The sequence below is a fragment of the Schistocerca americana genome, chromosome 6 (assembly GCF_021461395.2).
Source record: "Schistocerca americana isolate TAMUIC-IGC-003095 chromosome 6, iqSchAmer2.1, whole genome shotgun sequence".
NCBI lineage: Eukaryota > Metazoa > Arthropoda > Insecta > Orthoptera > Acrididae > Schistocerca > Schistocerca americana.
Genome location: NC_060124.1, coordinates 312,101,257 through 312,128,901, shown reverse-complemented (window position 1 = coordinate 312,128,901; position 27,645 = coordinate 312,101,257). Strand labels below are relative to the sequence as shown.

The 27,645-nt window shown below is 41.2% G+C and overlaps 1 protein-coding gene across 1 annotated transcript in view; it reads right to left on the bottom strand.

Annotated features, from left to right (window-relative positions):
- Positions 1 to 17,740: 17,740 nt before the first annotated feature.
- Positions 17,741 to 27,645, bottom strand: part of LOC124619262 — a 559,103-nt gene continuing 549,198 nt past the window's right edge. The window contains exon 4 of the mRNA XM_047145528.1: positions 17,741 to 20,995. Within this exon, the coding sequence (XP_047001484.1) occupies positions 20,864 to 20,995 (132 nt within the window). The 3' untranslated portion in view covers positions 17,741 to 20,863. The remainder of the gene's footprint in view (positions 20,996 to 27,645) is intronic.

Genomic DNA, 27,645 nt, shown 5'->3' with positions numbered 1-27,645 from the left:
TAAAAGATTGGACGATTGAACAGTGGAAAAACGTTCTGTGGAGTGACGAATCACGGTACACAATGTGGCGATCCGATGGCAGGGTGTGGGTATGGCGAATGCCCAGTGAACGTCATCTGCCAGCGTGTGTAGTGCCAACAGTAGAATGTGGAGGCGATGGTGTTATGCTGTGGTCGTCTATTTCATGAAGGGGGCTTGCACCCCTCGTTGTTTTGCTAGGCACTATCACAGCAGAGGCCTACATTGATGTTTTAAGCAACTTCTACCTTCCCACTGTTGAAGAGCAGTTCGGGGATGGCGATTGCATCTTTCAACATGATCGAGCACCTGTTCATAGTGCACGGCCTGTGGCCGAGAAGTTACACGACAATAACATCCCCGTAATGGACTGGCCTGCACAGAGACCTGGCCTGAATGCTATAGAACACCTTTGTGATGTTTTGGAACGCCGACTTAGTGCCAGGCCTCACCGACCGAAATCGATACCTCTCCTCAGTGCAGCACTCCGTGAAGAATGGGCTACCAATCCCCAAGACACCTTCCAGCTCCTGATTGAACATATGACTGCGAGAGTGGAAACTGTCATCAAGGCTAAGGGCGGAGCAATACCACATTGAATACCGGCATTACCGATGGAGGGCGCCACGAACTTGTAGGTCATTTTCAGCCAGGTGTCCGGATACTTTTGATCACATAGTGTGTGTGATCATTCCATTTCACATTCTTACGAAGTATATGAGTTGGCCGATCCAACAGTGTCTCATTGATATTGTAGTCATAGGACACTGCATTGTTTGTCGTTTTGTGATGTGCACAGTTTTAAATTTCTGAACATTTAAAGCAAGTTAGCAGTCTTTACACGACTTTGAAATCTTATCAATATCTGACAATATTTATACAGCTTCTTTTAAACAGTACTTCATTACACCATTTGCAACAGTTATGAGATTGCTATTAATACCGTCCGCAAGGTCATTAATATACGACATGAAGAGCAAGGTTCCCAACAGACTTCACTGGGACACACCCTATAGCTGGCGATAACTTTTTATCCAAGATAATATGCTGCGTGCTTTCTACCAAAAGATCCTGAAACCAGTCACAAATTTCGCTTGATATCCCAAATGATCGTACTTTTGACAATAAGCGTAGATGTGGTATTGAGTCAAATGTTTTTTCCGGAAATCAAGAAATACTGCATCTACATGATTGCCTTGATTCAAAGCTTTCAGTATGTCATGCGAGAAAAGGTAGAGCTGGGTTTCGCATGATCGATGTTTTCGGAATCCATGCTGTTCAGCTTGGAGGAAGTCATTCTGTTCGAGATACCTCACTATGCTTGAACTCTGAATATGTTCTAAGATTCTACAACAAATTAATGTCAAGGATACTGGACGGCAGTTTTGTGGATCACTTCTACTTTTCTATTTGTAAAGTGGCGTTACCTGTACTTTCTTTAAACTACTGTGCACGGTTTTCTGTTCGAGGGCTCTACGTTAGATTATAATTAAAAGAGAAGCTAGCTTAGCTGCAAATTCAGAATGGAATCTGCTAGGGATCCCATCGCATTCTGGAGCAATGTTCAATTTTAACCATTTCAGCTGTTTCTCAACACTACTGACACTAACACTTACCTGACTCATGTTTTCAGTGGTGTAAGGATAAACTGGGGCGGTTCTCCTGGGTTTTTATTTGTAAAGGAAGATTTGAAAACAGAGTTAAGCATTTCAACTTTTGCTTTACTAACCTTAATTTCAGTTCCTTTCTCATTCGCGAATGACTGGACACTAACTTTGGTGCCTCTAACAACCTTTACATACGACCAGCATTATTTTGGGTTTTGTGAAAGATCATTTGACAATATTATGCTACGGTAATCATTGAAGGCTTCACGCATTGCTCTCTTGAGAGTCAACCCGGTCCAGTGAGCATCTGTCTACAGTCCTATACTTTGTTTTATACCTACTATGGAGGAGCCCCTGTTTCTTTAAATTTCTTGCCGGCCGGAGTGGCCGTGCGATTCTAGGTGCTACAGTATCGAACCGAACGACCGCTATGGTCGCAGGTTCGAATTCTACCTCGGGCATGGATGTGTGTGATGTCCTTAGGTTAGTTAGGTTTAATTAGTTCTAAGTTCTAGGCGACTGATGACCTCAGAAGTTAAGTCGCATAGTGTTCAGAGCCATTTGAACCATTTTTTAAATTTCTTTACAGTGACTGTATACATTGGAGGGTCCCTCCCATTATTAACTGTTCGATATTCCAATATTTCAAGTTCCTCATTGAGATTCTTAGGAAAGTAAAATACTAGGCACACACAACAAGGAAACTAAAATGCTAGTCACACATAACTGTTTTTTACATCAAGGGAGCTATAGTAGCCCTTCTGTTGTGACTGCTTCAAAATAAAGATAATGGCTTGGAGATGTGCTACTGCTGATTACGAGCTTAAGAAGACTAAAAATCTAAGGAGGCCAGTCTCCTATTTACCTCTAGACCAAAGTTCTATGTGCAAATGTGAGGGTTTTCTAAATATTTGCGTATCGTGCATCTTAGGTGGGACGTAGTTATCTGCCCGGTATTCACATAGTGGGATGTGGAGACCGCCTAAAAACCACATCCAGGCTGACTGAAACACCGGTCCTCGTCGTTAATCCGCCGGGTGGATTCCAATTGGGTTCGGTATATCTCCCTGTCCCGAAAATGGATGCCTTAACGTTTACGGCTGTACAGGCGGGTGCTTGTTAATGTTTATAATCATTTGTCATATGGCTTGGAGATGTTTTTGATCTTCTGACACTTATAAATCTTATCGGCAAGTGAAAACTGCTCGAAATGTTTATACGTTCATCGGACAGACTGGCAGCACACTCCTGTTCTATCGAATTTATCTAGCACTTGTCTCGTATATACCTATGATGGCTTAGTAAGTCCGGTAAATTTCCATGAAAGAATGGAACATTTTTGTTGCGCCTTCATAGTTCATAAGCTTGGTTATTCTAAGGATCGTATAAGGAATTTCAATAACGTTGTTGACAACCGTCTGAGTTAGTCAGTGTGCCGACTGTGACTGAAAATTGAGAAGACTGAGTTTTTTTTGCTGTTATTAAACATTTTCATTTGAAGTATTGTAGCCGGCCGATGTGGCCGAGCGGTTCTAGGCGCTTCAGCCCGGAACCGCGCTGCTGCTACGGTCGTAGGTTCGAATCCTGCCTCGGACATGGATGTATGTGATGTCCTTGGGTCAGTTAAGCTTAAGTATTTCTAAGTCTAGGGGACTGATGATCACAGATGTTAAGACCCATAGTGCTTAGAGCCATTTGAACCATTTTTGAAGTGCTTTACTTCCACACAAATCAAAACAGGAGAGGATGAAGTTCACGTGGACACTGTCCCATCACTGAAGACCATTTACTTTTGGATTAATGAATTTAAACATGGTCGGACAAGTACCGTAGACGAAGCACGCTCCGGCCATCCAACTGAGGCTACCACAAACGAGACAACATCCATGATACGGTAATGCAAGACCACTGCCTGAAAATCCTTGAAACTACTGAGAGTGTAGGTATCTCAGCTGAGTGACTGTATAGTATCCATCCGGGAGAACTGGCTATGAAGAAGCTGTCTGCGAGGTGGCAGCAGCGATTAGTAACAGTCGACCAAAAGTGCATCCGGCATAACATTTCATCACAATGTCTGGCGATCTTTAATCACAACCCGCAAGACTGTCTGCGCCGATTTGTGACTGTTGATGAAACCTGGGTACCTAACTACACGCCAGAGTCAAAACGGCAATCAAAACAATGGACAAAGGCTGGTGGAAGTGGACCGAAGAAGGCAGAAACAATTTTCTCAGCTGTTAAGGTGATGGCCACTGTTTTCTGGGGAGGAATAATCCTCATAGATTACTTGGAATAGAGCAGAACCATAACTGGATACAGTTATACTCCATTGTCGGATAGTTTGTCACTTGCGTTGGCTGAAAAATGAACAATGTAGTCACACAAAAAGGTGCAGTTTCACCAAGATAATGCACCATACCACGCATCAGCGCTAACAATGGCGAAAGGGCATGAAGTGCGCTTTGAATTGATTCCTTTTCCACCCAACTCACCAGATTTAGCCCAAAGTCACATCTTTCTGTTCCCTAACTCGAAATGTTGGCATTGTGGGAAGAAATTTTCATCAAATGAGGAAGTGCTTGTTGCAGTCAACGAGTATTTTGCAGAGTGTGACAGAACCTATTTTTTCGATACGATGAAAAAGCTGGAGGATCGCTGGATGAAGTATATATCCCTCAAAGGAAGTAAGCTGAACTTTTTACGAAATAAGCGTTTTCTCTTGCATTTTTGCCAGATTTATCCAACCACCCTGGGATATGGCCATATAGTAACGTAGATTAGTCCTGCAGTATTAACTCTTTATCATACCGTGTCTTGACATTGTTCAACGCATTTGGCGAGTCTTACTAGCTGTAGTCGAGGTTTTCAGCTTGAAGACTGGTTTCATGTAGCCCTCCATCCTAGTCTGTCCATTGCCAGCCCCTTCGTCTGTGAATAACTGTGCTGAAACCTACATCCATGTGAATCTTCTGACTATATTCATGCATTAATCTCCATTAATAACTTTTACCCCCCTCCACACTTCCTCTATTACCAAATTATTCCTTGGTGCCTCAGGAAGTGTCCTATCAACCAGTCAGTTCATTATTTTCTAATTGGATTCAGTACCACCTCACTAGTTATTCGAACTACCCACATAATTTGCAACATTCTTCTATGGCACCATATTTCCACAGCTTCTGTTCTCTTCTTGTCTGGACTTCTTTACCGTCCACGTTTCACTGCCGTACAAGGCTACACTGCAGACAAAAACCTTCAGCATAGACCTCCTAACATTTAAATTAACATCAGATGTTAATAAATTCCTCTTTTCCACACAGCTTTTTTCCTACTGTCTCTATTTTACATCCTCTCTACTTTCACCATCACCAGTTAATTTACTGCCCAAAGAACAAAACTCATCTACTACGTTTTGTGTCTCATTTGCTAATCAGATTCATCCTATGACCTCTTTTCAAGACGTTGTCCATTCCGCTCAACTGCTCTTCCAAGCCATTTACCATCTCTGCCGTACTACAGTGTGATTGGCAAACTTCAAAGTTTTTGTTTCTTCTCGATGAACTTTGCAGATTTCTCCGTGGTTTCCTTTACTGATTTTTCAGTGTACAGACTACTGTATAACGGGCAAATAAATATAGGTTCGTCTCAAAAAATGTATTCCAAAAGACACATTCCCCCTTCGTCTTGTTCCAGCCTAAGGATCGAAAACTTCTTCAAGTGGTGCTGTGAATAGTTTTTGTGACATCTGCGTGACTGTAATCTACCTTTTGTTGTCATACTTCTCATTTACTAGTATAAACTGTGTTTTTTCTAGTATAGCTACTAATGTTTCCACTATTCTTGTTATAGTTATCTGTTAAGTGTCAGTTAATTTATGCTTTGTTAGTTTATATCACCGAGTAAGTGATCAAAAATTTTAGTTGCAGCGTAGTGCACGCCCTTTTGTGTTAAAGACAACTATAACGTGGAGTTCTGAATGTCAATGTTTCCTTTTGATTTTGTAATTATGCATGTAATTGTACCTTTTGAACTGCAGTGGATTACTTACAACAAACTTCATGAGGAAATAAACATACTGTGAAGCAGAAGTCAGAATGCGCAACTCCTTAAACTAGAGCCGACACAATGATCATGGGGAGCACCACATATTATTCTTACACGCTTTTTTGAGCAATGAAGATTTTCTTCTTTAAAGATGAGTTTCCGCAGAACATTATTCTATATGACATTACTGAATGAAAATATACAAGATACGTCGACACATCCTGATTTGTCTCTCCCCGAGATTTTCAATGGTTCTAAGCTGTATGTAGCTGATCTAAGACGTTTTAGGAGTTCCAGAATGTGCTTTCCCAATTTAAGTCTTCATTAATGTGGGCACCTAAGAATTTTAAAGTTTCCACCCTATTTATTAATTCCTCACCATGTGTTACACTTATCATTAAATAAGGAGATAATTCAGAGGCTTCCTTCACCAGGATACAGGTTGGCTGGCAACTTTTCTAGGAGCTCTTTGCGGTGTGGGGGAGTAGCCATGTATGTGAAAAACGGTATCCCATTAGAGTCAATTGATGTTTCAAAGTACTGCACTGAAAAGGTGTTTGAATGTTGTGCAGGTGTGGTTAAATTTAGTGGAGCTAAACTTCTTACTGTTGTTATTTATAGATCCCCAGACTCCGATTTCACAACATTTTTGCTAAAGCTAGAGGAGATTCTTGGTTCACTTTATAGGAAATACAAAAAGTTAGTTATATGTGGTGACTTAAATATTAATTGTATAAGTGATTGTGCAAGGAAAAGGATGCTGGTAGACCTCCTTAATTCATATAATCTTATGCAAACCGTATTCTTTCCAACGAGAGTGCAAGGGAACAGTAGAACAACCATAGACAATATTTTTGTTCATTCGTCATTATTAGAAGGGCATTCTGTTAGCAAAAAGGTGAATGGCCTTTCAGATCATGATGCACAAATTTTAAGTCTAAAAGAGTTTTGTGCTGCAACACATGTTAAATATAGTTACCAACTTTTTAGGAAAGCTGATCCAGTTGCTGTACAGACTTTTGTAAACCTTATCAAGGAACAAGAGTGGCAAGATGTTTATAGTGCTGATACAGTCGACGATAAATATAATGCTTTCCTCAAGATTTTTCTCGTGCTCTTTGAAAGTTGTTTTCCGTTAGAACGTTCAAAACAGGGTACTAGCACAAACAGGCAGCCTGGGTGGCTGACTAAAGGGATAAGAATATCTTGTAGAACAAAGTGGCAATTATATCAAAACGTTAGAAACAGTCAAAATCTAAATGCAGCAGCCCATTACAAACAGTATTGTAAGGTGCTTAAAAAGTTATTAGGAAGGCAAAAAGTATGTGGTATGCAGATAGAATAGCTAAGTCTCAGGATAAAATTAAAACCATATGGTCAGTCGTAAAGGAAGTGGCTGGTCTGCAGAGACAGGTCGAGAATATAGAATCAGTGCGTAGTGGGGATGTCCGTGTTACTGATAAGTCGCATATATGTACAGTACTTAATAATCACTTTCTGAATATGGCAGGTGAACTAAATAGAAACCTAGTCCCAACAGGGAATCATATAGCGCTCTTAGAAAAAAGTGTTCCGAGACTGTTACCTGAAATGCTCCCCCATGATACTGACAAGAGGGAGATTGAGTTAATAATTAAATCACTAAAGACCAAGAACTCTCATGGATATGACGGGGTATCTAGCAGAATACTAAAGTATTGTTCCACGTATGTTAGCTCAGTACTTAGCCATATCTGTAACTTTTCCTTTAGGAGTGGTCGGTTTCCTGACCGATTAAAGTACTCGGTAGTGAAGCCACTTTATAAAAAGGGAGACAGGGATAATGTTGACAATTATAGACCTATTTCTATGCCATCGGTGTTTGCTAAAGTTATCGAGAGGGTTGTATATACAAGGTTAATGCAGCATTTAAATTCACATAATTTGCTGTCAAATGTACAGTTTGGTTTTAGAAATGGCTTAACAACTGAAAATGCTATAGTCTCTTTTCTCTGTGAGGTTTTGGATGGATTAAATAAAAGGTTGCGAACGTTAGGTGTTTTCTTTTATTTAACGAAGGCTTTTGACTGTGTCGACCTCAAAATATTACTGCAGAAGTTGGAACATTATGGAGTAAGGGGAGTAGCTTACAATTGGTTCGCCTCCTACTTTAAGAACAGAAAGCAGAAGGTAATCCTCCGCAATATTGAGAGTGGTAATGATGTTCAGTCCCAATGGGGCACTGTTAAATGGGGCGTTCCCCAAGGGTCGGTGCTGGGGCCACTGCTGTTTCTTATTTATGTAAATGATATGCCTTCTAGTATTACAGGTGATTCAAAAATATTTCTGTTTGCTGATGACACCACCTTGGTAGTGAAGGATCTTGTGTGTAATATTGAAACATTATCAAATAATGTAGTTCATGATATAAGTTCGTGGCTTGTGGAAAATAATTTGATGCTAAATCACAGTAAGACTCAGTTTTTACAGTTTCTAACCCACAATTCAACAAGAACTGACATTTTAATCAGACGGAATGGGCATGTTATAAGCGAGACGGAACAGTTCAAGTTCCTAGGCGTACGGATAGATAGTAAGCTGTTGTGGAAAGCCCATGTTCAGGATCTTGTTCAGAAACTAAATGCCACTTTATTTACCATTAGAACAGTATCTGAAATAAGAGACATTTCAACACGAAAAGTAGTATACTTCGCATATTTTCATATGCTTATGTCATATGGTATTATTTTTTGGGGTAATTCTTCTGATTCAAAAAGGGTATTTTTGGCTCAAAAACGGGCTGTTCGAGCTATGTATGGTGTAAGTTCGAAAACCTCTTGTCGACCCCCATTCAACAGTCTGGGAATTTTGACATTGCCCTCACAGTATGTATTTTCTTTAATGTCGTTTGTTGTTAGCAATATTAGCTTATTCCCAAGAGTTAGCAGCTTTCACTCAGTTAATACTAGGCAGAAATTAAATCTGCATGTGGAATGCACTTCCTTGACTTGTAACACCACAGCTCTTATGCTGTATGGATTCATTTTGCTTTATTTAATGTTACATTGTTGATCGCCTGTGAATGTGTTCAAATCGATAGCATAAAATTGTGTATTCTTTTCTTTGTCAAACCTTTGATGTCGTGATTTGATTCTATGCAAAGTAGTGTATCTGCAATTTGTATTCTTTGTCCCATTTGGAGGGAACAAAACTTACTGTATATGATTGTAATTTTGTGTGAATAATTTTTGTAGAAGTGTCAATGTGTGAAAATGTTCTGTTTTATTTAATGTATTTGTTTGCTGTTATGTAAACTGCTGATCCTCACTTAGGGCTCTTAGTTATTCTGTATGTAAAAGGTGTAGTGGTTCCCCTCAGGAACGGAAATGCGTAGCGCGCGCAAATTGTGGTTGGCCTAGGTGGAAAAGGTGGAACTGATAGTCAGTCGGAGGCGAACTACCAGTCGGAGACGAGCCACTAGTCGCGAAGGAGCTACCAGTTTGTGCACTGTCAATGTAAAGGTGCATATCATGCTGATTCAGAGAGAGGCTTTTACTGCTTCTTTCCAATGCCTCGGATGGGTGGATAAATAGCTGGATCTATTCTGGAATTTGTATGAATCATCGCCATGAAGATACGATAAAGTCCGGCAATTCTACCTGTAATTCCACCTACCAACATGCAGTTGCCACCACATTGCGCAATCACTGTAACGTAATACTATATTGATGTACAGTGAAGGATCAGCCTAATGGATGTGTTAGTGTGCTGAAATATAAGGTAATTCATATCGGAATTTATTTACCTACCTTGATTTTACTCCTCATCATAACACCTCTCAGGGTCCTCTCCGTTTGAAGTAAAGTGATTACCGAGTGTCCTTACTGAAAGTACGTTGAAGCCTAGAGCTTTGTTAAATAATGCCTCTTGAACTTATTAGAAAGATAGTTAAAGCTAATGTGGTAACAGAGTGAGTTAAAGCAAATGTTATTTGTCCAATAATAATTTTCCTATTGAAACTGTTATTTAAAGTGCTGTTACCAACTTCAAACTTTAGGCTGAGTCTTATAAAGTAAATGATCACGTTGTTGTCTGTAGTAAATTCTAAAAAGGAGAGTCAGTTCCTTGCAATTTTGTCAACATTGTGTTTCGTTGTAGTAAAAGTGAGAAAGCTGCAGTTGTGAAGCGTTACATTCTCATGTATGCCAAGTGTTTGTCTCTCTTGTGTGCATATTAACAGTATAAAGACCACTCAGTTTGTGTAAACCCTGAAAGTGATAGTGTTTTTCTGTACCTGTTATAATTTTGAAAATAGTTCCTGCTGCTCTAACTGTTAGCTTCAATCTTAAAACATGTGTGTGTTAGAGTTCATTGCACTCGCGTGTTGCTAAGTCTAGGTTGTGTCTGTTGTGTTGTCCATTATAGTTACTTATACCTACTTCCATAAACGAGAATGTTAATCTTTCTCTTGCCTAATTAGGCTGGCGACCGTTTCCCTTATTCTATAAACAGTATTGCTAGGCAAAATTTTGTTTGTCACTATTCCAATATTAACGTAATTCTGACTTTCATTTCCGATAAGCCACTTCCATTAGGAACAATACGGTCAACTTAACAAAATTCCTCTCAGAGGGTAACACTGCTCTGTTGCTTTGTGCCATAGTTACTTTTACAAAATTGTTTTATGCTACAACCTGCTTCTTGCATTGAGGTTATGGTACAGTAGTTAGCAGACGGGGAGTGTTATAGACTCTTGTGCAGAAAGGAGTGCAGTATTCTGCTGCATCCATTTTCAATAAGCTACCACAAGAACTCAAAAATCTTGGCAGTAGCCCAAACACTTTTAAGTCTAAACTGAAGAGTTTCCTCATAGCTCACTCCTTCTATTCTGTCGAGGAGCTCCTGGAAGGGCTAAAAAGTTAAGCAAATTCCAGTGTTACGTTCTTGATTTTCTTTATTTAAACTAACGACTTGTCGCCTGAATATGTTTCTTATATTTCATTTTATCTGTTTCTACAATCGTGTTATAATTTCATGTATTGACTCGTTCCATGATCATGGAGACTTCTCCTAAATGTGATCCCACGGAACAATAAATAAATAAATAAATAAATTAGTGTAGTCCCCCTGGATGTGCAGAACTGAATATGTTGTGTCTTTTTAAAATTGGAGGGTGGGATCATTGACACATTGATGCTAATACTTTGAAGAATTTTGTTTACCATTTCTTCTGTTCCTGTATGTGCGCTTGAATTGATGGAAGTACTAGTGCCATTTGCAAAAATAACTAATTCTGCTCGTTGTACATTAGACGAAAGAAGGTTTAGATGTATGAGGAACAACAGTGGACCGAAGACTGAGCCACGGGGAATGCAATATGTAACTTCTCTCTAGTCAAAATTACATCCACGGACTACATTGTTTGAACTAATAACTACAACTTTCTGCTTTCTATTGGTTAGATATGACATTATCCATTGGTTGGCTGTGCCACCAATCCCATAAAACTTCAATTTATCTAGGAGAATACTGTGATTCACGCAGTAAAATGCTTTAGATATATAACAACCGGCACTATTTTATTTGCTTGTAAAATCTGGTGGTGAACGTGTAAATGGCATTGTCAGTAAGACAACTTTCTGAAATCCAAACTGTGATTTCTCCCTGTTGTTCAGGTGACATACTATTCTGGAATACATCACCTTCTCAAAATTTCCTTTAAATGATGCCAGCAGTGAAGCAGGTCGACAGTTACTAACATTTTTCCTATCAGCTTTCTTGTTGAGGGATTTGACAATGCTGTATATCAGTTTTCGTAAAAACGTCTTAAGTTAGTGATGCATTACATATTTCAGATAAGATTTCGCTTATAATTATATTTTAGTACTCTATTGGAAACACTATCAAAACCAGGTGAGCTTATATTTCTGAGAGAATACGTAATTTTCTTAATTTCAGAAGGGAATAACAGGTACGCTCATATGGCTGAATTTCATGAGAGTCGCTTTTTCAAAAAACTGCTGTGATTTTTCTCTTGAACTTTACTTTCTATGCTTATATTTAAGAAATGATTATTAAATTACGTGTTCACTATCTGTGACTCATCATCTGTAGCTCTTCCATCTAATTCAATATTAATGTTATTCGAATTTGTGGCTGGTTTTCCTGTTCCTCGTTTCACTACATTCCATATGGCCTTAATGTTGTCGTCAGAATTATTGATTTCTGACATTATGTGCGTATTCCTTGATTCTTAATAACTTTCCATAGTAATTTTTTTAGTTCAGTCCTATATTAAATGCAACCCTTTTATAATACCTGTGTCGTCGTGAACATAATGTCAAACATGTATAACAGCTGGTCATCATAAATATATCAATAAACAAAAAATATGGAAACTACAGTACTATTTCAACCAGATGACGTTTGACAGCTAGTGGAATGAGCTGTTCGCATCAGCAGTACACCAGTGGGAGCCATGTTTTGGCTTCATCTGTGTTGTCACTTTCGATGTGCAAAGCACTGAGCCTGCCAGTTCTCAAGCAGGAAACTTCACTGGAAGTGAAATCGTCGGCTATGTTAAAGCCCAGGCCTTAATTCAAATTAAGAGCTATTTTTGACATGTTTAGTGACATTAAAAAGATCTACATCAGACCTGAATTTCAGAACTTTAAATTTCGTACTTTTTACGTGTTAAATGTTGACAAAATTGGGAAAGAAAGGGATAACTGCGAGTAGGAGTCGCGCACCGAGGATTCCCTACATACTTAATAATGTACAGGATACATAAAAAAGAATCATCCGATTAAAAAAAATCTTAATTATTATGTTATCTGAGATATGTGCGTGATCAACGTACTGTTGGAAATATCAAACTCTCGAGTTTTACATGGTTCCCGCTAGGTAGTAGCAGTGTGCGGCTACTTCAGTTCAAGTAAAAATGATGTCAGGACAACAGAAAGCATTTTGTGTTCTACGTTTTGCGCAGTGCGGGTCACTAATAACTGTTCAGCGTGACTTTTGTACTAGGTATGGTGCGGATCCTCCTACAGTACGGAGCATTAGACGATGGCATGAACAGTTCCGAGGAACAGGTTGTTTGTGCAAAGGCAAATCGCCGGGCCGTCCCCGAGTGTCTGACACAGACGTCGAACGCATCCGCCATAGCTTCAGCCTTACATTACTGGCCTCCAAGGTCACCGGACCTGACTGTATGTGATTACTTCTTGTGGGGGTTTATAAAAGACCCTGTTTATGTGCCTCCATTACCAACAACAATGAATGAACTGAGGCATCGCATAAGAGCAGCCGTGGAAGCTGTAACTCAATACATGCTCGCTGCAGTGCGGGAAGAATTTGAATACCGCATTGATATATGCTGTGCATCTCAAGGGAGGTATATTGAACACCTATGAAAAGGCATGAAAAAAAAAGAAGTTATTGAGTTTCCCATTCATCAAGAAACATAATTCATTGTATATGTTCATTAGTTTCAGAATTATAGGCGTGCCAAATCGGATGATTCTTTTTGATATACCCTGTATATAGACAGCTCATCCATCCCGAGAATCAAGAATCTCGACGATTTTTGCATATAGTCGATATCGATACTGGCAAGATATCAAAGTATGTGACATAAATAGCCGTACCTTTTGCTTACACAATGACTTAGAAACTTTAATTTCAACTTTATACATTATCCGTTCCTGAGGAAACGGATCTTAAAACACGGACAGACAGTCGGATAACACAACAAAAATTTCTTTGCGTGTGATATAATTACAAATTAACAATTTTCGGAATTTTTGCTTTACTTTTATTGTAAAACCTTGCTTCTTGCCACATTTCATGATTCTCTGTCAATGGGAAGTATACTTTGGGTTTTGACGAGTGAAAAACGAGTTATAAAATATGTGACACAAATTGTACGTACTTAAATGTTTTACAGCACCAAGGGACCATGGACTTTAAGCATATATGACTATTTTTAACTTGATAAGTTTACCCGTTCCCGAGAAAAAGTTTCTTAACAGTCGGGTACACAGACATGGACAACAAACTAATTCTATATCGTTCCGTTTTTTTCGATTGATGCACGGAACATTAAAAAAGAATTGGCCAGGTACTAGTACGACTGGCACACTGAGAGTGTCGTACAAACTTGATTATGTGTACAGAGACTTCATCCATGCCGGAAATACAGAATCCCTACGACTTTTGCCTATTATCTATATTGATACTGGCAAGATATCAGTCACTTTCGAAATGATTTAATTTTAATTTTGAACTCAGGTAACAATGACAAAAGAAGTATTTTTTCATGTCATGTAATCATAAATTAACAATTTTCTTATTTTAGTCCTTTACTTGCACTATGAAACCTTACTTTTTGCCGAGTTTCGTAATTCTAGGCCAACGGGAAGTACCCCATACGCTTTTATGAGTGAGTTTGCGAGCATCAAAATACGGGAAAGAAGTGGCCGTATCTTTTGATTGCATTGACTTCGAAGCTTCAATGTTTTACACCGCCAAGGAACGCTAAACCTTAGTATGTGACATAAATGTTAACTTATTACGTCTATCCGTTCCCAAGAAAAAGCGGCGTTAACAGTCGGACAGACAGACGCACGGACAACAGAGTCATCCTATAACCGCCCCGTTTTTACCGATTGAGACACGGAACCCTAAAAAACGATGTTTTTTACACAGCAAATGCAATGCATACGAAACTTTGGGAAGATATGTTGCCGAGAAGGTATTTTTAAATAGTAAGGGAAAAATTCAATGAGTTTGGTAGTTTTCGAGATATGACGTGATGTGTTTGAAATTGCTTCCCGGCCAAGTAAAACTTTCATCCCAAAAAAAAAAAAAAAAAAAACTTTATTCTGGACCAAAATTAAAATTTAAGAACAGAATTTTGACAAGCTTAGAGACACTACTGAGGTCTGTACCACACTTGAATTTAAGATATTTTGTGTAATATTTGAAGGAGACAGAGTTTGTAGAGTGATTTTCTATCGCCGGAGAGAACAGTGCCTTCTGGTGGCTGCCTAGCACTTGCGAAGACGAAACTTCGGACCTTAAACGTCAGATCGCAACTAATTTAAATTAAATTATAGTAGCAGGACACACCGAATAAATCCCATTCACTGTGGAGACAGCAGTGCCCTCTTTGCAGTGCAGCTACTGCGTATGATGCAGTTGCTCGTGAGTATGTTAAGATGTTCAAGAGAACACTGCACAGCACTTTAAAATTTAACGCTTTTCATGTTTACTTTGTCAGTTAATATAACTGCAATGTGGAAAATTGTGCACGATACCTCTTACTCTTTCTGGTACTAAATACTATATCTTGTAGTATGAACCCTAAAGTGAAGATATTTAGTTAGACTTCTCCAAAGAAATAACGCCTAGTCAACTATTTTCGTCTGCCTCTTTACAGAAACTTTAACGTGTGCCAAAATTTGAAGGCTCGGCTTAAAAAAACTGGTTATCTTGCTACCAGCATTGCCATAAGTTATTGTCAATATCGCAGCCAGTTTAAATATCTCAGCCAGTCTCATTGAACCGTGATTGTTATCGTCACACAAACCGACCAAACAAAAATTTCATTAGTTTTCTAAATACAGGTGATTTATTATATAGTCGAAAAGTAATTTTTGCTGCTGGAAAAACTAATGCTCAGTTATTTGAATAAAAAAAGGGGAATGTCTAGCAAATACCTTTTTTTTTTCAATTGGTGTAAAATTTTACTGTGAACAGATGGTAGTGTTGTTAACAATGAATCAGTGACTTTTAAGTGGGGCAAATCTTCATCACCGTCTTGTGGCCGTTGAGCAGAACGATAGATAGTTGCCCATATTGCATCAAGATGTCCCATACATGCGTACAGGGTTCCTTTCGAAGATTTACTGATAGCGACGAATGGTGTGATAAAATACGTAAAAGACCTTGACATCTGTATATAACTGTTGTCGTTTATGTCATTTTATGCTGGAGAACTGTGTTTAAATTTTGACATGTAGTACCTTTGTAATCTTTGTATATACATTGCCATACGATGAATAAATACATAAATAGTGGCTTTTTGAAGGGTTAATGAATGTGTTGACATGAATGCAGTCATTGACTGATTGATTTTAAGAGAACACAATATCAAAGTTATAAACACCAACGGGTCTACGCTTATCAGTACGAATACCTTAAAAATTTAAAATAAAATAATATGTAACTTAATAACTAGTAAAAGCTTCTACTCACTTCCATAGTGGAATTTAGTATAATGCTGCAGGTCTTGTACTTACTGCTTTGAACATAGATAGCAGCATCACTATTAGGTTGTACACTACTGATCATTAAAGTTGCTACATCACGAAGATGACGTGCTACAGACGCGAAATTTAACCGACAGGAGGAAGATGCTATGACATGCCAATGATTAGCTTTTCAGAGCATTCACACAAGGTTGGCGCCGGTGGCGACACCTACAACGTGCTGACATGAGGAAAGTTTTCAACCGATTTCTCATACACAAACAGCAGTTGACCGGCGTTGCCTAGTGAAACGTTGTTGTGATGCCTCGTGTAAGGAGGAGAAATGAGTACCATCACGTTTCAGACTTTGATAAAGGTCGGTTTGTAGCCCATCGCGATTGCGGTTTATCGTATCGCGACATTGCTGCTCGCGTTGGTCGAGATCTAATGACTGTTAGTAGGATATGGAATCGGTGGGTTCAGGAGGGTAATACGGAACGCCGTGCTGGATCCCAACGGCCTCGTATCACTAGCAGTCGGGATAACAGGCATCTTATCTGCATGGCTGTAACGGATCGTGCAGCCACGTCTCGATCCCTGAGTCAACAGATGGGGACGTTTGCAAGACAACCATCTGCACGAACAGTTCGACGACGTTTGCAGCATCATGGACTACCAGCTCGGAGACCATGGCTGCGGTTACCCTTGACGCTGCATCACAGACAGGAGCGCCTGCGATGGTGTACTCAACGACGAACCTGGGTGCACGAATGGCAAAACATTTTTTCAGATGAGTCCAGGTTCTGTTTACAGCATCATGATGGTCGCATTCGTGTTTGGCGACAGCGCGGTGAATGCACATTCGAAGTGTGTATTCGTCATCGCCATACTGGCGTATCACCCAGCGTGATGGTATGGGGTGCCATTGGTTACACGTTTCGGACACCTCTTGTTTGCATTGACGGCACTTTGAACAGTGGATGTTACATTTCAGATGTGTTACGACTCGTTCATTCGATCCCTGCGAAACCCTACATTTCAGCAGGTCCTGTACGGGCCTTTCTGGATACAGAAAATGTTCGACTGCTGCCCTGGCCAGCACATTCTTCAGATCTCTCACCAATTGAAAACGTCTGGTCAATGGCGGCCTAGCAACTGGCTCGTCACAATACTTGATGAACTGTGGTATCGTGTTGAAGCTGCATGGGCAGCTGTACCTGTACACGCCATCCAAGCTCTGTGCCCAGGCGTATCAAGGCCGTTATTACGGCCAGAGGTGGTTGTTCTGGGTACTGATTGCTCAGGATCTATGTACCCAAATTGCGTGAAAATGTAATCACGCATCAGTTCTAGTATAATATATTTGTCCAATGAATATCCGTTTATCATCTGCATTTCTTCTTGGTGTAGCAGTTTTAATGGCCAGTAGCGTAGCAAAGATAGTTCAGTCCAAAGAGTGAACACCTGAATATCTGTATTTGAAACTAGATAGTAGCATGCAACGTAAGATGAATCAGTGACCAGTTGACAACATGACTGCTCGTTTTCATAAATTTTACTGTGTGCCGTACGCAATTTAGAAGTTAAAGAGTATGTATCTTTATTTTAAATATGATAAGGTGAACTTAACACGGTGCAAATTTACGTGGAAGCAGAAAAAGTACGGAGCTTGGTTGAATTGTGAGTTTTCTTTGGTTTATGTTGAGATGTTTTTGGAACGAAACTCAAGACTGTGCTAACAGTGTTGTTCATAACCAATACAACACTACTAATATTCTGATCTCAGAAGCTTGACTGTTTACACAAGGAAACATGAAAGATGTGAAGTAAAACAGAGAGTAGTTAACAAAATTTATTTTCAGTTTTGTACACATATTGATACAAAAATGTATTATTATCTAAATCCTAATTACTACTCATGATACGTAAATTATAACAATCCTCTATCCACAATAATTACATTAATTCATATAAAGTATTGTCAAATCGTCCCACTCCTTTTCTTTCACTCTAGTTTCATATTTCTTAATTGAACCAGACTACATATTTGTAACATGCAACAACACAAATATTTATCAACTATGTTGTAGTACCTTAATGTACAATTTTCTGTGTTTTTTTTCAACATGTTTTCAAACTGGCTCGTTATATTTTTGAAGCGGAACAATGCATGACTTGACTGGGATAACGACAATAAATAGACTCCCCTGCTTATTCTCGTATTAAAAATACTTTTTCCTCTTTCGCAATATCTTTAATGTCGAAAATATCAGATTCTGATCGATGCAAGGATGTTCGTGTACATGCCGACTGAAGACAAGTGGTCGAAATATTTAGGGGGTATAACGAACTGGAATTTCATATTTTGTAAGAACGTAATTTTAAGAGTTTAGTTATTTAGCACACGAAAAATTTAGAAAATTGTTTGAAACGTTGTATCATAATGTAGATAATAGCATTCTTTCGCTTTCCCTCTTTTTATGTGTTTGGCGTCAGAGACGGTACCCAAATGAAATAAACAGTGGGCAAGCAGAAGAGAAGTGCTACTGTGATATTAAGATCTGAAATATATTTTATAGCTCCAGAAGATCGGTTTATGTCAAAAATATCAAGATTGTAAAAAGCACATACTTTCATGCTTCTCCAAGAAGTCTTAAAAGTAATTTTGATGGATGTATAACAGCATTCCTTTCTCGACTCTGTTTCCTGCCTGTAGTGGCACATGAAACCATAGCACATCCTTTGGCAAGTATCTTGCGATAGTTGACACTAATACCATCTAGCAGCCAATAATGTCGTGTTTTATGCATTATCTCTTTTTCCTCCTATATCTCGGTCGCTAATTATCATCAGTTTGACGTTAACCTGTGAGAAACTATTTATTTTTTGGTGCGCATTAATATTCTGATCAGTAATGGTCTTATTTCCTATAATGCTTCATATTTAAAGTTCGAGCCGCCAGATGGCACTGGTGACGCTATCTGCACATTCAATAGGAATGGAAAGGAGACATCTAAACCTAATGGAGAAGGGTGGAAGATAAAGCATGAAAACCGACATAATAAGGGGGAGACATGAGCACAACGACAGAGATTTGGTACACTGTGTATAGCTAATACAACACGAACGATCTGGTACGGTCATTGGATCAGATTACCGTTTGCTATTTAGTATTCACGACCATGGTTTACATACTGAATAAGGTAGAAAGAATAGTCCGATAACCAGTCGGCTGGTGTTTTAAAACGCATACTTGTAGCTGATTGTGTGATCTGTGGTCACTAAGTCTTTATTAGTATCAACAGACCAACTTTAGTCTCTCTGTGAAGTAAATAAAACTAAAAAAAAAAGATTATTTAAGCAACGCAGTAATGGTTTGTGACAGGAAAGACGTATTTCAACCTTATTCAGTTGTCATGGCAACATCTATCAATGAAATATAATGGCTTGAAAAGCGACATCGAAGCCCAATAACATCATGCTCTCTATGACATCCACTGTGTATGCTTCCAGTTCGTAAGCTGAATGTGGAGGGAGTACCATGCGCTGGTGACCCCGAATTTTGAAACTGACAGGAGGTATTAAATGAATGATCGATGGAAAGAGAGGACAGAGCATCCATTCTAGCATGGTCACTGGATGCCAAATGTAGACAGTATTCATGATCTAACTGAAAAGCTAAGATTTATACTCGATCATTTTTTGTTTCCTACGGCTAAGACATATGTTGTACTAATTGGTAAATAAGGAGCAGCGCTTAGAAGAGTGTAACTGAATATGTGGCACTGTGAGCGAAATATTTTGCTCTCTCTGTGTATAAAATTAGATGTATATGTGTATGTTCCAGTACAGCTCTGGAATGCCTGCAGTAATTTTAGTCAAAACTGTTTCTAGATAGTATCGGGCGGTTTTAACTGAAATAGAGCTGCTCACGGAGGTACAGTGTGAGCTGTAATTATCATATGTAGCGAAACTTGCCAGATATGCTCATATGTTAATGCGGAACCGATTTACGCTGTAAAAAAAATTAATTTCTGTTTTGGTCATCAGGTGCAAATCTGGCGCTGTACAACATTCGTTAATGTCTCTAGTGCTCATATTGAACACATTGTGTAAGTGGCAGTTACTAATAAAATCAACATTGTGCCTTTCTCTCGTTTCACCTTTTCTACCCGTGTCCCATTTCTAATCCATTATATATGAAAAGATTTTTATACGTCTTTCTTGCATTCATGGCGCCAGATTTGCACCTGATGGACAAAACTGGAACTAATTTTTTCAGCGTAAATCGACTCCGCATCAACATGTTAGAATATCTACCAGACTGCCGTACAATGATTAAGCTTACACTGGACCTCCCGTGTCCCATTTCTAATCCATTACATGTGAAAGGATTTTTATACGTCTTTCTTGCACTCATGGCGCCAGATTTGCACCTGGTGGACAAAACTGGAACTAATTTTTCCACGTAAATCGACTCCGCATCAACACGTTAGAATATCTACCAAACTTCGCTGCCGTACAATGATTAAGCTTACACTGGACCTCTGTGGGTAGCTGCACTTTAGTTATAAGATTGGGAGAAATAAGTAAATGGGCAATGCGGGGTAGTTAGCGAGTGGACTCAGAGAGCTTGAGATGGAACTGGGCTCGGATGTGGCCTTTGCACAAAGTTTATTATTAATCTTATTCGAAATGTAAATTTAGCGTTATCTCACAAGAAACACAGACTGAATGACAACAACAGTGAAACGTTAGTGCTCTAAGACAAATACTAAATTTACAGAGAAAGGGGACGAAGAAAATTCGGCCCTGTGGTGCGACAGCTGGTTCGTTCACGTCCCTGAGGAAGAGGACATAGGGGAGGGTTAGGTGGAGGAGGAATGACGGTGCGAGAGAAATGACGGATCGCCGTCGTAGGCCTGTGGCGGCTGTGGCCGGCGGCTGGTGCCTTGGTGGCGCCTAGGCGCTGGTGGTGGTGGCAGGGGGCGCCAACACCGCCTCGTCGCTCTCCATCTGCTTCAGCTGCATCACCACCTGCGCGTGCTCCTCCAGCAGCCGTGCGAACTCGCTCTTGCGGCTCTCAGCTTCCACCTGCAACATCAAGACACCACTTTCAGCTTAGCTTTTTTCAATTCTCACAGTTTTTACAGAGCTTCCACCCTCCCCCTTCCAGTTTGGTTCTATTCCATGTAAAAATGAACTGTGAAATTTGGGCTCGGGAACATAAAGGGGAGGAGTGGCACTTGGTAACAATCAAGATTTGGGCTAGTTAGACAAAATGAACCGTTCGATACCACTTTCCGTTTTGATATTTTGACACGATTTTAGTTTTGAATAAACGATACATGGATACATCGTTTCTGAGCAATCACTCGGTGCATTGGAGCCCTCTCAGCAGTAACATATTTCTTATTTGTTGGTAGTTAATCAGAACACTTTCGTAAGTCGCAACTCGTAAAGATAATATTCCAGAGGTTTTTTTTATATGTGTGGCGTCTGTTGTATTGGACATGTCTGAAATATAAATAATGCGCCTTGACGGCAATTAATTGTCATTTAGTACAGATGCATTCTTTGTCCGCCCTATTGTGAGAATCAGCGGTAGGCTGCAAGCAATGAGGATAATCCAGAATGAGATTTTCACTCTGCAGCAGAGTGTGCGCTGATATGCAACTTCCTGGCAGATTAAAACTGTGTGCTTGGCCGAGACTCGAAATCGGGACCTTTGCCTTTCGCGGGCACGTGCTCTACCAACTGAGCTACCCTAGCACGACTCACGCCCCGTCCTCACAGCTTTACTTCTGCCAGTATCTCGTCTCCTACCTTCCAAACTTTACACAAGCTCTCCTGCGACAGGCTGAGAATTTGGGTAGGACGTGAAGTGTTCTTAGACAGCTGAAATGGTTAAGGGGACCTCTCGCATAATGTGGGAAATCTAAATTAGAATCTTGGTTTACTTGAATGCCATATTGCAGGATAAGTCGGTATTTCAGTTTCGTCACGTATACAATGTGATTCAGCTGCCCCTACCGATACGTTTCATGCAACCCATAATGCCTTCAAAAACAACATGCAAGATTTTCATATTTTCTTGCTAACAGTACACAAACTGTTAGTCCTACAAAAAAAAAATATATATATATATAAATAATAATGCCTTCAAAAACAACATGCAAGATTTTCATACACTCCTGGAAATTGAAATAAGAACACCGTGAATTCATTGTCCCAGGAAGGGGAAACTTTATTGACACATTCCTGGGGTCAGATACATCACATGATCACACTCACAGAACCACAGGCACATAGACACAGGCAACAGAGCATGCACAATGTCGGCACTAGTACAGTATATATCCACCTTTCGCAGCAATGCAGGCTGCTATTCTCCCATGGAGACGATCGTAGAGATGCTGGATGTAGTCCTGTGGAACGGCTTGCCATGCCATTTCCACCTGGCGCCTCAGTTGGACCAGCGTTCGTGCTGGACGTGCAGACCGCGTGAAACGACGCTTCATCCAGTCCCAAACATGCTCAATGGGGGACAGATCCGGAGATCTTGCTGGCCAGGGTAGTTGACTTACACCTTCTAGAGCACGTTGGGTGGCACGGGATACATGCGGACGTGCATTGTCCTGTTGGAACAGCAAGTTCCCTTGCCGATCTAGGAATGGTAGAACGATGGGTTCGATGACGGTTTGGATGTACCGTGCACTATTCAGTGTCCCCTCGACGATCACCAGTGGTGTACGGCCAGTGTAGGAGATCGCTCCCCACACCATGATGCCGGGTGTTGGCCCTGTGTGCCTCGGTCGTATGCAGTCCTGATTGTGGCGCTCACCTGCACGGCGCCAAACACGCATACGACCATCATTGGCACCAAGGCAGAAGCGACTCTCATCGCTGAAGACGACACGTCTCCATTCGTCCCTCCATTCACGCCTGTCGCGACACCACTGGAGGCGGGCTGCACGATGTTGGGGCGTGAGCGGAAGACGGCCTAACGGTGTGCGGGACCGTAGCCCAGCCTCATGGAGACGGTTACGAATGGTCCTCGCCGATACCCCAGGAGCAACAGTGTCCCTAATTTGCTGGGAAGTGGCGGTGCGGTCCCCTACGGCACTGCGTAGGATCCTACGGTCTTGGCGTGCATCCGTGCGTCGCTGCGGTCCGGTCCCAGGTCGACGGGCACGTGCACCTTCCGCCGACCACTGGCGACAACATCGATGTACTGTGGAGACCTCACGCCCCACGTGTTGAGCAATTCGGCGGTACGTCCACCCGGCCTCCCGCATGCCCACTATACGCCCTCGCTCAAAGTCCGTCAACTGCACATACGGTTCACGTCCACGCTGTCGCGGCATGCTACCAGTGTTAAAGACTGCGATGGAGCTCCGTATGCCACGGCAAACTGGCTGACACTGACGGCGGCGGTGCACAAATGCTGCGCAGCTAGCGCCATTCGACGGCCAACACCGCGGTTCCTGGTGTGTCCGCTGTGCCGTGCGTGTGATCATTGCTTGTACGGCCCTCTCGCAGTGTCCGGAGCAAGTATGGTGGGTCTGACACACCGGTGTCAATGTGTTCTTTTTTCCATTTCCAGGAGTGTATTTTCTTGCTAACAATACACAAACTGTTAGTCCTAAAAAGCATCTGGAAACTACGGTCTCTAGTCGAAACATGTCTCCATAGAGAATTTAACTACGTTAAATTTCCTACAAAAAGGCCCTGTTCATAATTACTGTAGGACTAACAGTTTGCATGTAGCGAATAATAGAATATGAAAATGTTGCACACAGTATTTGAAGGCACTGCGCGTTGCATAAAACCCAGCGGTACTGGCTGATGAATCACTGTGTGTATACAGCTGCAGGATCAAAGACAAATGGTGTCTGTTTCTTCTTTCAGTCATGTCCAAAATAAGAGGCACCACACCTATAAATGTATGCACTTTGGCAGCAACTAATCATCATTCAGTGCAGATGCTCTCTATGTCCGACATCTTGTGGGAATGAGCATGAGGCTGTAAGAATGAGGATAATGGACGTGGGTTGCTACTTATGTAGTGTGCGACAAGTTGGGAACTTGGGCTGGACGTGAAGCGTGCTCTGATATTCGAAGCGGTTAAGATGGCCACTCACGTAAAGAGGGATATCTGGTTAGGAGTCCAACTCTGGAACAAATTTTCGTTTGCCAACATTGAATTTATTTCAACGCCCAATTGTGGCTAATGTTGGAATTTAAATTTTTCATATTCCAGAGAGTTGGTCGTCCAATCAGTTTCACTCTACAGAGCTCACACAAAATAAACTTAGCTTATGCGGAGAAGCCATTCTCCTCTCGGCCCTGGGCGAGAGCTCACCACTTTGTTGTGAAGGGATGGCCGCCGTAGTTCGATGTCGTTTGCTGTGCTATGCGCTTCATCTGTCTCAGTCGCTAGTACGCTGATTTTATTATGCGTTCCTCTAGTTAGAGACTACTGATTTGTCGAATTATTGGTCATACTGGCATAGCCTGTCAATACGACCCTTTGCAGACTCGCTAGCTGTAGCTTTAAAAGCTCTGCTTGCGACTTGGCTTCAGCTGTTGAACTGCACCTACCCTGCCGGGCGGAGATGCTCTCAGCGGATCTTCCACCACTGCTGTCGTCCCCTCCCCTACCACACCGTCTGTGCAGATACGACCCCAAATATTTTTGTGCGTACTCTATAATTGGTGAGGTCTACATCTACATCTACATCCATACTCCGCAAGCCACCTGACGGTGTGTGGCGGAGGGTACCTTGAGTACCGCTATCGGTTCTCCCTTCTATTACAGTCTCGTATTGTTCGTGGAAAGAAGGATTGTCGGTATGCCTCTGTGAGGGCTCTAATCTCTCTGATTTTATCCTCATGGTCTCTTCGCGAGATATATGTAGGAGGGAGCAATATACTGCTTGACTCCTCGGTGAAGGTATGTTCTCGAAACTTTAACAAAAGCCCGTACCGAGCTACTGAGCGTCTCTCTTGCAGAGTCTTCCACTGGAGTTTATCTATCATCTCCGTAACGCTTTCGCGATTACTAAATGATCCTGTAACGAAGCGCGCTGCTCTCCGTTGGATCTTTTCTATCTCTTCTATCAACCCTATCTGGTACGGATCCCATACTGCTGAGCAGTATTCAAGCAGTAAGCGAACCAGCGTACTGTAACCTACTTCCTTTGTTTTCGGATTGCATTTCCTTAGGATTCTTCCAATGAATCTCAGTCTGGCAACTGCTTTACCGACGATCAACTTTATATGATCATTCCATTTTAAATCACTCCTAATGCCTACTCCCAGATAATTTATGAAATTAACTGCTTCCAGTTGCTGACCTGCTATATTGTAGCTAACTGATAAGGGATCTTTCTTTCTATGTATTCGCAACACATTACACTTGTCTACATTGAGATTCAATTGCCATTCCCTGCACCATGCGTCAATTCGTTGGAGATCCTCCTGCATTTCAGTACAATTTTCCATTGTTACAACCCCTCGATATACTACAGCATCATCCGCAAAGAGCCTCAGTGATCTTCCGATGTTATCCACAAGGTCATTTACATATGTTGTGAATAGCAACGGTCCTACGACACTCCCCTGCGGCACACCTGAAATCACTCTTATTACGGAAGACTTATCTTCATTGAGAATGACATGCTGCGTTCTGTTATCTAGGAACTCTTCAATCCAATCACACAATTGGTCTGATAGTTCATATGCTCTTACTTTGTTCATTAAACGACTGTGGGGAACTGTATCGAACGCCTTGCGGAAGTCAAGAAACACGGCATCTACCTGGGAAACCGTGTCTATGGCCCTCTGAGTCTCGTGGACGAATAGCGCGACCTGGGTTTCACACGATCGTCTTTTCCGAAACCCATGCTGATTCCTACAGAGTAGATTTCTAGTTTCCAGAAAAGTCATTATACTCGAACATAATACATGTTCCAAAGCTCTACAACTGATCGACGTTAGAGATATAGGTCTATAGTTCTGCATATCTGTTCAACGTCCCTTCTTGAAAACGGGGATGACCTGTGCCCTTTTCCAATCCTTTGGAACGCTACGCTCTTCTAGAGACCTACGGTACACCGCTGCAAGAAGGGGGGCAAGTTCAAATGGCTCTGAGCACTATGGGACTTAACATGTTAGGTCATCAGTCCCCTAGAACTTAGAACTACTTAAACCTAACTAACCTAAGGACATCACACACATCCATGCCCGAGGCAGGATCGAACCTGCGACCGTAGCAGTCCCCCGGTTCCGGACTGCAGCGCCTAGAACCGCAAGACCACCGCGGCCGGCTAAGGGGGGGCAAGTTCCTTCGCGTGCTCTGCATTGGAACTACAAGGAGAGGCGTAAACGTACGACTGAAGGAACGCAAAAGTCTTTGTCGACTGGAGAAAGAGGAAAAATCAGTTGCAGCAGACCATTTTCGTCAGTCATGAAACCATGAAGTAAAGTTTTCTGAAATCAAAATTTTATTTGCAATAACCAACTATTAAACACAATTACGTAGAGATGCCAAGGAAATAAACAAATATGGGGACAGTTTTACAGAAAAGAAGAAGCCACGAAACTTATTTGTTTTAACGTGAGGCAACAAAATATATCGAAAACAAAGCATTGCACAAAAAAAAGTTCTGAATGAAAAGATAATATTAGGAAAGGGGACATCTGTCAGCGCTGCAGCTGGCCTCTTTCTAATCACTCCTCCTAGGTGGGTGGGGTCAACTTCTTATTTTAACCCAAAAAAAATATACAGTTTACTTTAACCATTGTTTCCCAGTTGTGGTAGAAGGTAAGACCTAACACATTTGGTTCTACATATCATTTACAATGTGAATGTGAACCTTAGTAGTCTAATGGCTGATACTGATGTTCAAAAGTTACTTAACGGTTGCGAAAGTGACTGTACAATATAAATAATATGGCTAGACAACGACATTTCTGACAAATAATGCATTTGTATGGTAATTTAGTTTTCTGTTCTATGCGGGATTAATTCTGATAAGTCCCCAAACCATCGGAATGCTCGATTTCGGTGGCCACCCTTGAATCCCACCATCATCATTGCAATGAGGCAAAATGTCCATGAAGTGACAGCGACAGGTGCATCTGCCTTGGGTATTCACTAAAATGGAGCACCTCAGTGGTGAGAGGCATGGGGATGCACCGAAATGAAGCACCTCAATGGTGAGAGGCAAAGGGACTCGCCAAAATCAAGCACCTCGATGGCGAGAGGCAAGGAAACCCACAGAAATCAAGAACCTTAATGGTGACAGTCATGGGGATGCACCGAAATCAAGCACCTCAGTGGTGAGAGGGAAAGCGACTCACTGAAGTCAAGCATCTTAATGGTGAGAGGCAAGGGGATTCACTGAAATCAAGCATCTTAATGGTGAGAGGCAAGGGGACTCGCCAAAATGCAGCACCTCAATGGTGAGAGGCAAGGGGACTCACCAAAATCAAACACATCAATGGCGAGAGGGAAGGAAACTCACCAAAATCAAGGACATTAATGGTGAGAGGCTTGGGGATGCACCGAAATCAAGCACCTCAATGGTGAGAGGGAAACGGACTCACTGAAGTCAAGCATCTTAATGGTGAGAGGCAAGGGGACTCACTGAAATCAAGCATCTTAATGGTGAGAAGCAAGGGGACTCACCAAAATGAAGCACCTCAATGGTGAGAGGCAAGGGGACTCACCCAAATCA